This window comes from Salmo salar, chromosome 13, assembly GCF_965601325.2.
Source record: "Salmo salar chromosome 13, fSalSal1, whole genome shotgun sequence".
Lineage (NCBI taxonomy): Eukaryota > Metazoa > Chordata > Actinopteri > Salmoniformes > Salmonidae > Salmo > Salmo salar.
In genome coordinates, this window is record NC_138303.1 from 21,892,262 (window position 1) to 21,901,997 (window position 9,736).

A 9,736-nucleotide genomic window follows, 5' to 3' on the forward strand; every position below is an offset into this window, starting at 1 on the left:
ATATTGTCCATTGGCCTACTGGACACTGGACCCCATAGAAAGGTCCAGGTTACTGCCCTGCATGTATGTACGTGTATATGACTTGTCTTATACTTAACATCGTTCAGAAGAACTAATGTATTCCTTTATTTCTGTAGCCTCGAAGCTCAATTGTTTTTATTTTTTGTATAATTTGTCTTATCTGCTGTGACATGAATGCAATGATTAAACATTCTTTTTTTTAATCAAAGCTTGTTTTCTACCTAATCAAAAGAGCCCTGAACACAGAACATAGGAAGATTTGAATTGGTTCGATCTCTTGTTTCCAGCAGCATCTGATCAACATGCTCTTATCCCGTATAGTATTGTGGGTTTGGAAGACAGGCTGCTCATTTGATGATATTGAAATCACAGCTCTTTCTCTCAACTGAAATGGGTTTGATAGGAATTCTATTGCAGAACGGTGGTGCAACAATAATGATAGTAAACCATGGACTGTCTCAAATGATATCCTAAAGTAGTGCACTATATAGGTAATAGGATATCATTATTTCAGGAGAGGTGTTAAAGAACATTCATATAGAGATGTGTTGTGCAGAATAGCCATTCTGTCATAGATATTGCCAGCTCTATACATTACATTTCTATCTGTAATATTGTATGTTGCACTCCAGTGAGTAAACCACAAGTTTATCAATACCAAGCCAGGCTTGTCTGTCAGTAGTTATGAACATACTGTAGGATCAGCTACAATTGAATAACTGTATCCAGGATCATTATCATAAATGAACACACACTGCACCTCATCTCTTGATAAAAAATGAATAGCTTAAAGACAACTAAAGTAATCTGATTTATGGGAACAGTTCTTCCTTTTAATGCAATACAGCCTCTCCAACAGGGAACGGAAGAGGCATACCTGGCATTAGAGTTGGTTAGGGCCTAATGTGGTGGCGTAATGGATACCACTGAAAAAGAGTCCACCTCTTTGTAGATAATTCTGTGTCTTTGTATAGGAAAGTGGGGAAAAAGCTTTTTGTATTTCTCTTCATTTTGTGTCCTCTGTAGTCCCCATCACATGTGACTCAATTATGTTATCCTATTTGTCTAAAAGTGTAAATAGAAGTTTGTTAATAAAACAATGTGTACTTTTAATCATCTGATTGTGATTTATTTGTTTTAGGGATTATTCATATTTTGTGCAAATATTCTCTGTAATCTGATGTGCAGTTGGACTGATTTAACTTGCTCTTCCAATTGATCACTGTAAACATCAATACTGACAAAACACTGGATATTGCATATCTGTTTATTGTTATATATAAATGCAACTTCTATTACAGCCAAAACGAGGCCATTTTAATTTGAGGGTATTTTGAGCAGGGCAAATCAACAGCAGAGCGGTTTTAACGTGGGTCAGATCTGGCATCCAACATCCAGGGAACATTTTCAGAACGTTCTCACAGCACCTATAGAATAATGTGGGCTGCTCCGAGGGGTTCTAGAATCTTTCTTCATTTGTCCAAGGTAAACAAAAGCCTAAAAGGGAAACAAGGAAATTGTGTATTGTTTCTCAGTGTATTAGGGATACTATAGGATAATTGTGTCATACATATATACACACATATTCACAGGGGTCTCGTACTTGAGTGTGTGGCTTTCAGGACATGAATGCTCGGACACTGCCTCTGATGGTGGCTCTGCAGATGGGGCAGTGACGGAGGCTGGCAGCACAGTCGCTACACACCACCAGGTGACCACAGGGGATGAAGACAATGGAAACCCGCTTGTCCATACACACCTTACATGTCCGCTCCTCCTGCAGCTGACGCAGGAGCTCATCAGGGGCGGGGTTGCCCTCTGCTGAAATACACACAGGAGTGTTGGCGTTTGTGTGTGTGTGTGTGTGTGTGTGTGTGTGTGTGTGTGTGTGTGTGTGTGTGTGTGTGTGTGTGTGTGTGTGTGTGTGTGTGTGAGAAATACACATGACCTCTGACCTTTTTCTCTGATGGGTGTCTGTGTCCTGATCCCTCCTGCACTGAGCCCCTGCCTCTCCACCAGCCCTGATAGGGACAGAAAACACCAACAGTAAAGGGTGAGACATGGTTACTCACGGTAACATCATCTAAACTCAGCAAAAAAATAAACGTCCCTTTTTCAGGACCCTGTTTTCAAAGATAATTCATAAAAATTCAAATAACTTCACAGATCTTCATTGTAAAGGGTTTAAACACTGTTTCCCATGCTTGTTCAATGAACCATAAACAATTAATGAACATGCACCTGTGGAACGGTCGTTAAGACACTAACAGCTTACAGACGGAAGGCAATTAAGGTCACTGTTATGAAAACTTAGGACACTAAAGAGGCCTTTCTACTGACTCTGAAAAACACCAAAAGAAAGATGCCCAGGGTCCCTGCTTATCTGCGTGAACGTGCCTTAGGCATGCTGCAAGGAGGCATGAGGACTGCAAATGTGGCCAGGGCAATAAATTGCAATGTCCATACTGTGAGATGCCTAAGACAGCGCTACAGGGAGACAGGACGGACAGCTGATCGTCCTCGCAGCGGCAGACCACGTGTAACAACACCTGCACAGGATCGGTACATCCGAACATCACACCTGTGGGACAGGTACAGGATGGCAACAACAACTGCCCGAGTTACACCAGGAATGCACAATCCCTCCATCAGTGCTCAGACTGTGCGCAATAGGCTGAGAGAGGCTGGACTGAGGGCTTGTAGGCCTGTCGTAAGGCAGGTCCTCACCAGACATCACCGGCAACAATGTCGCCTATGGGCACAAACCCACCGTCGCTGGACCAGACAGGACTGGCAAAAAGTGCTCTTCACTGACGAGTCGCGATTTTGTCTCACCAGGGGGGATGGTCGGATTCGCGTTTATCGTTGAAGGAATGAGCGTTACACCGAGGCCTGTACTCTGGAGCGGGATCGATTTGGAGGTGGATGGTCCGTCATGGTCTGGGGCGGTGTGTCACAGCATCATCGGACTGAACTTGTTATCATTGCAGGCAATCTCAATGCTGTGCGTCACAGGGAAGACATCCTCCTCCCTCATGTGGTACCCTTCCTGCAGGCTCATCATGACATGACCCTCCAGCATGACAATGCCACCAGCCATACTGCTCGTTCTGTGCGGGAATGTCAGTGTTCTGCTATGGCCAGCGAAGAGCCCGGATCTCAATCCCATTGAGCATGTCTGGGACCTGTTGGATCGGAGGGTGAGGGCTAGGGCCATTCCCCCCAGAAATGTCCGGGAACTTGCAGGTGCCTTGGTGGAAGAGTGGGGTAACATCTCACAGCAAGAACTGGCAAATCTGGTGCAGTCCATGAGGAGGAGATGCACTGCAGTACTTAATGCAGCTGGTGGCCACACCTGATACTGACTGTTACTTTTGATTTTTGACCCCCGTCCCTCCGCTGTTCAGGGACACATTATTTAATTTCTGTTAGTCACATGTCTGTGGAACTTGTTCAGTTTATGTCTCAGTTGTTGATTGTTGTTATGTTCAAACAAATATTTACACATAAGTAAACGCAGTTGACAGTGAGAGGACACTTCTTTTTTTGCTGAGTTTATTTACATCTTTAACAAGAGTCTCCATTTGTTGTTTCTCAGTGTCAATCCAGTCATTTCACATGAACAAGAATATCAAAGGGTTGTGTTAAAATATGAACGTGGTCAACATCAGAGTTAAAGATACCAGCGTTGGTCCAGCAGGATATTTTTAGGACTCCCCCAGGGGTCAAAGTGTAATTAGAGCCCTGTAGGTTGTAAGTTCAAGTTAAGGCATGTACCTCCTCTCTGTGAGCCCTTAGCCTTTACCCAGCCCATAACAATCCGCTGGTCCCTACCTCCAAACAAGTATCTATGGGTAGAGGCAGTGGGTTCTTTCAGACAAGGCAAATGTTTAGGGATTGACCCGTGAGCTGTACCCAGGCACGTGCTGCTACTGTACTATCACCCTGGTAGTGGATGAAGTGAATCCCCTCCCCTTGCAGTGTTAAGTGCTTTGAACATCACAAAAGCTCTATGTAAATCCAAGCCATTATCATTAATATAATCACCATCCTTACCCTGACCTCTGCTCTGCGGCCTCCTGGTCCGGTCCTCCTCCTCAGCTGCCAGTATGTCAGTGACCAGGCCAGACACGGAGGTGTAGTGCTGGCCGTTCAGCAGGTACTTGGTCTGGACCAGACTCTCCACCAGGCCAGCCTCAAACCCCATCTGGAGCACGGTCTGGACCACAGGAGACAACATGGCCGAGGGCACGCCCAGACCACCCACCACATCTGACAGATGGGAGGACAGGGAGGGACGGGGAGAGAGAAAAAACAAAACAGGTATTAGGTGGGAAGTTGGGAAAGAGACAGTTATATAGAGTTTCACTGAAAACCAACAGCACTGCATTTTTTATTCAGCGTTACCAAGACGATGTGTCTCTCGAGATATGCAAAACCAATTACTTTTTTTCCTCTCCTGTATTCAGTACAACTAAAAAAATATGAATAGCAGATTCAGCAACAGTATGTGATGCTATTGTGCTAGCATTCGATCATGTATTAAACGGCACAGTAGAGAGAGCAGTACCCCAGGGTGTGGGAGTGGAGAGAGCAGTATCCCAGGGTGTGGGAGTGGAGAGAGCAGTACCCCAGGGTGTGGGAGTGGAGAGAGCAGTACCCCAGGGTGTGGGAGTGGAGAGAGCAGTACCCCAGGGTGTGGGAGTGGAGAGAGCAGTACCCCAGGGTGTGGGAGTGGAGAGAGCAGAACCCCAGGGTGAGCAGTACCCCAGGGTGTGGGAGTGGAGAGAGCAGTACCCCAGGGTGTGGGAGTGGAGAGAGCAGTACCCCAGGGTGTGGGAGTGGAGAGAGCAGTATCCCAGGGTGTGGGAGTGGAGCGAGCAATATCCCAGGGTGTGGGAGTGGAGAGAGCAGTACCCCAGGGTGTGGGAGTGGAGAGAGCAGTATCCCAGGGTGTGGGAGTGGAGCGAGCAGTATCCCAGGGTGTGGGAGTGGAGAGAGCAGTACCCCAGGGTGTGGGAGTGGAGAGAGTAGGCAACCAAGAGCCCCGCATCACCTCTCTGACACATATTCAACCACAGAAACAAATGGAGTTCTGATAGATACAGAGAAAAGCACCACTGAGGGATACATCTGTTTCTCTGACTGTCCTCTAAAACAGCTGAAACGTACAGTATTTGTAATTCTCTCGCTACACACATACACACGTTTAAGTGCCCACTTATGAAATACATCCTCTTAGTCTGTATCCAGGGGAAAGCAGCATATTGGTTTCCAAGGAAATCCATATTTATTGTGTTTGTTCAGCACAGGTTAACACATGGGGCGGATCACCCAGTGATGTCATTTAGGGAGGCGGGGGTCAAGAGAATGAAGTGGATGTAATATAACTTTCAATGTTTTCATTTGTACCCTGGGACTCACCATTTTCTGAGTTGATTTCTCTGGACACCGGAGTCTGTGATACACCCTGGAAAACAAATCAACACTGGGGATCTATTCTGTGAGTTCTCGAACACACTGTAGTGACCACAACAGTTATGTTGGCACATTACTAATATACAAATGATCCTGGCTTTTGGTATGACCGTGGAGGACAGTGAAGCACAACAGTGAGGGATGAATGTTAGGGATTAAGGTACTTACCACAGTCTCTATGTGGAAGTGAGTATCCTGTATGTTGCTGACGTAGGCCCGCCCTCTCGTCTGGATCAGGAAGTCACATCTGAGGAATGAAAGAGAAAGTTGTAACATATTGACACAGCAGAACCGTGGACACAGGGTCAAAGGCATTACAGATTGCATTTTGACAGTTTGTGTGTGTTGGTGCTGTTGTGTGTTACCGTGGGAACCACTTGGCATGCTCCTGCCAGGGGTCATCTCCAGGTTCCCAGTTCCTCAGCCCTCCATCACAGTAGAAACATTTCACGTTGTCACCGTGTCCTAGGAGGAGGGACATAATATTTTGTCTATCATAGCACTTCTAACAAAGACTTTACATGGAGATTAGACACACTAAAAAACACACACATGCATACAGTACACACAGACAGCAAGCAGCGTGTGTTTGCTGTCCGTGTACACACACACACACACACAGGCGGATTTAGGTATAGGCGACAATGGCAGCCGCCCAGGGCGGCATCTTGCTGGGGACAGCACGGGGCGCCCGCACCAAAAAAATTGGAATGGTGACATTTGCACGATCGGTTTTCTATCGCTCATTTGCATGTCACGTCAATGATATCATGTCACCGTGTGGGACTGTGGGTCAAATAGCCTTGTCGGAGGGGGGGGCCTTGATTCTAGTTTGTGAGCTAGGAAAGCTACTACCTGGGAAGGTCTCCCACTCAGAAGTACGAGATGGGGAGGGGGTCGGGGGAAGATTGACCTCAGGTCTCAACCACAGGAAGCCCGAGGTAGGGGGAGAATCTATCAAATAGCGCACCTCTAACTTTGTATATTACTAATACAATTAGTAAAATCAGTCACACTACAAAATAAACCACAATTCATTCATAATACTGTGAATATATAGTTTCACAGACATATTGTTGTATTTTTTCTGGTTTGTGTGAAATGGTTAAGAATAATATAAAACCAGTCTGCACACCACCAAGGTGAATTGGTTTAGTCTTGACTCTTGGTTGGCAGTGTTGGGGGATGGGTAGTGTATTGCTGCTCAGTGCCAAATCAACACAAATTTGTTTCTATTTGTCATTTCTTTTTGATATTTATGAGTCTTATTTTTGTATATATTTTTAGAGTTTAAAATGTTAAGATTATTTATTTGTATTGTTCCAAATGTCTGAATAAAAATTACACTTAGTGCAGAATGGTGCTTTTTTTTGGCGGGGGCGCTGAAGAGAGCCATACGAGCTAGAACGCCACTGCACACACAATGACACAAATGATCACATTAATACACACAGGCAGACACCCCAACATTCCTGCTGTGAGAATGTGGATTGTGTTATGGCATTTCCAAAACTGAATTTCAAACAAAGGAAAAGTTGTTTCTCATTCGCTCTCATAGTCGTTTTATGTTCCAAGATTTAATGAACACAACAGTCTAACCATAACAGTGATGTTTTCTTTTACGCAGTCCGAGTCCTGTCCAGCTTTTTCTGTCTACAAACACATGACTCAGCGTGGCTATTGTCCCATGAAGTCACACACAAAGACTGGAACCTACTATTTCTGAATATCCAATTGCCCATTTCTAATTGCCAAGGCGTGAGTAATTTTGTCCAATAGCTTCACTAAACATGGGAACTAAAAGAAAGAAGCAAGTTATAAAATGTTCCCAACAGAATTTAGAAAAGTGGAAATACACAACACACACTGATGTCACAATAGGATTTCTCTCACCATCAACAAATACTATTGCGCACCTGTGTAGAAGAATCCTGCCCTCGACAGAACATCGGGCTGGACCGCTGCACCGGTGGGCCAGTTGTGGAAGGTGGTGAGACGGGATTCCTCTGACTCCATCTCGGGGTAAACAGCCTGCCCGGCCTCCCCCTGGTTGTCCACAGTCATCCTCTGCAGCTGGCTCAACAGCTGACCGTCCACGGAGTCAGAAGGGGACCCGGGAACGACATACAGTGGGATATTCCCAACGGCTCTACCCATTACCAAACTACAAGTGGGGAAGTGTCTATTGTGTTCGACGATCGGACTATCCCCATGGACCCAATGCCTCAGGATCCCTCCACAACAGAAGCACTTGACCTTATCATCGGGCCCCAGAAAAAAGAAGCCCGCTCTGGCTAGGTTGGTCGCGGTGACCGGTGCATCGCCCGGCCAGTTTTCAAAAGTTCGAAGCCTCTCCTCCTCGCCTCGCATCTGGGGCATCTCCAGAATATACATCATCTCGCTCCTGTCATCCATCATGATGGGGGTTGTGGTCTCTTCTTTTTCCTTCGGTCCTGTGGCAGTCATCCCTTTTCCGTTCCATAGTGGACTGTGCAGGTGGGAGCGCAGAGCGCGCAGTGCTGGACATATATTCCCTGCAGCTGTAAGCACGGCTTGCGCAGTAGCCCACATCAGGCAGCGTTCCAGAACTCGCTCACTAGATGCCAGAAGGCAGTCCCATGCGGTCAAAACATAGAGATAGATAGAGGAACCATCTTTATATCTGTGCCATTATAGTATCTGTGACAGCATAGGTAGCGCCATTGAGGCTACAACCCATAGGAATCCCCACCCAGTTGACTAGTTTGACCACTTTAATATTTCGGAAGCCGTCTATGGCGCTGCCCATGCTATATTGGCCTTTTGGTCATTCTCTTTTCCAGACTGTTTGACAGGGGTAGCCTATCACCAAGAGAAGAAGAGTGCGTTACTGAGATGTGTCCAACCAGGAATCCACCAAGTTAAATTTGCTAAACCTACACATTAAATAATGTATATTTATTGCTGCAGATTTTGCACAATGATCGCGACTGTAACCAGTCTCACAATGTACACTGAACAAAAATATAAATGCAACATGTAAAGTGTTAGTCCAATGTTTCATGAGCTGAAATAAAAGATCCCAGAAATGTTCTACATGCACAAAAAGCATATTTCTGCACAAATTGTTTTGCACAAATTTGTTTACGTCCCTGTTAGTGAGCATTTATACTTTGCCAAGACAATCCACCTGACAGGTGTGGCATATCAAGAAGCTTATTAAACAGCATGATCATTACACAGGTGCACCTTGTGCAGGGGACAATAAAAGGCCACTCTAAAATGTGCAGTTTGTCACACAACACAAGGCCACAGATGTCTCAAGTTGAGGGAGCGTGCAATTGTCCACCAGAGCTGTTCATTTGTCTACCATAAGCGGCCTCCAACGTCATTTTAGAGAATTTGGCGGTAGGTCCAACCAGCCTCACAACAGCAGACCACTTGTAACCACGCCTGCCCAGGACCTCCACATCCGTCTTCTTCACCTGCGGGATTGACTGAGACCATCCACCCAGACAGCTGATGAAACTGTGGTTTTGCACAACCAAAGAATTGCTGCACAAACTGTCAGAATCAGTCTTAGGGAAGCTCATCTGCGTGCCCGTCATCCTCACCAGGGTCTTTACCTGACTGCAGTTTGGCATTGTAACCAACTTCAGTTGGCAAATGCTCAACTTCGATGGCCACTGGCACGCTGGAGAAGTGTGCTCTTCACAGATGAATCCCAGTTTCCACTGTACCGGGCAGATGGCAGACGTATGGCGTTGTGTGGATGAGTGGTTTGCTGATGTCAACGTTGTGAACAGAGTGCCCCATGGTGGCAGTGGGGTTATGGGATGGGCAGGCATAAGCTACGGACAATGAATACAATTGCATTTTATCCCATGGCAATTTCAATCCACAGAGATACCTTGATGAGATCCCGAGGTCCATTGTCGTGCCATTTATCCACCTCATGTTTCAGCATGATGCACAGCCTCACGTCACAAGGGGGCTGTGCATCATGCTGAAAGCTGGAAGCTGAACATTTCCCCGTTTTTTTCATGGCCTGCATACTCACCAGACAAGTCACCCATTGAGCATGTTTGGGATCCTCTGGATCGACATGTAAGACAGCGTGTTCCAGTTCCCGCCATTATCCAGCAACTTCACACAGCCATTGAAGAGGAGTGGGACAACATTCCACAGGCCACAATCAACAGCCTGATCTACTCTATGTGAAGGAGATGTGTAGCATTGCATGACGCAAATTACGGTC

General features: G+C 46.0%; 1 protein-coding gene across 2 annotated transcripts; it reads right to left on the reverse strand.

The window, feature by feature from the left end:
- Positions 1-1,270: 1,270 nt before the first annotated feature.
- Positions 1,271-8,568, reverse strand: LOC106566594 (baculoviral IAP repeat-containing protein 7). 2 transcript variants are annotated; one of them, XM_014134749.3, is made up of 8 exons: positions 7,416-8,568; positions 5,865-5,964; positions 5,668-5,746; positions 5,446-5,491; positions 4,078-4,293; positions 1,977-2,042; positions 1,625-1,839; positions 1,271-1,518 (listed from the first exon to the last, which is right to left on the reverse strand). In XM_014134749.3, the coding sequence occupies exons 1-7, from the start codon at positions 8,068-8,070 to the stop codon at positions 1,640-1,642; spliced, it is 1,362 nt and encodes a 453-aa protein (XP_013990224.1). In that variant the 5' UTR covers positions 8,071-8,568; the 3' UTR covers positions 1,271-1,518; positions 1,625-1,639. The 2 variants fall into 2 exon arrangements, with proteins under 2 accessions (XP_013990224.1, XP_013990221.1); XM_014134746.3 differs by having other exon boundaries at positions 1,625-1,842.
- Positions 8,569-9,736: the final 1,168 nt, after the last annotated feature.

What these genes read in the sequence shown, in the direction of transcription:
- LOC106566594 (XM_014134746.3), bottom strand. Translation starts at nt 8,070, where the DNA reads ATGTGGGCTACTGCGCAAGCCGTGCTTACAGCTGCAGGGAATATATGT. An exon ending in GGCAGGATTCTTCTACACAG is followed by an intron (nt 5,965 to 7,415) that starts GTGCGCAATAGT and finishes CCCTCCTCCTAG; the next exon opens with GACACGGTGACAACGTGAAA. An exon ending in AGAAATCAACTCAGAAAATG is followed by an intron (nt 4,294 to 5,445) that starts GTGAGTCCCAGG and finishes CCCATCTGTCAG; the next exon opens with ATGTGGTGGGTGGTCTGGGC.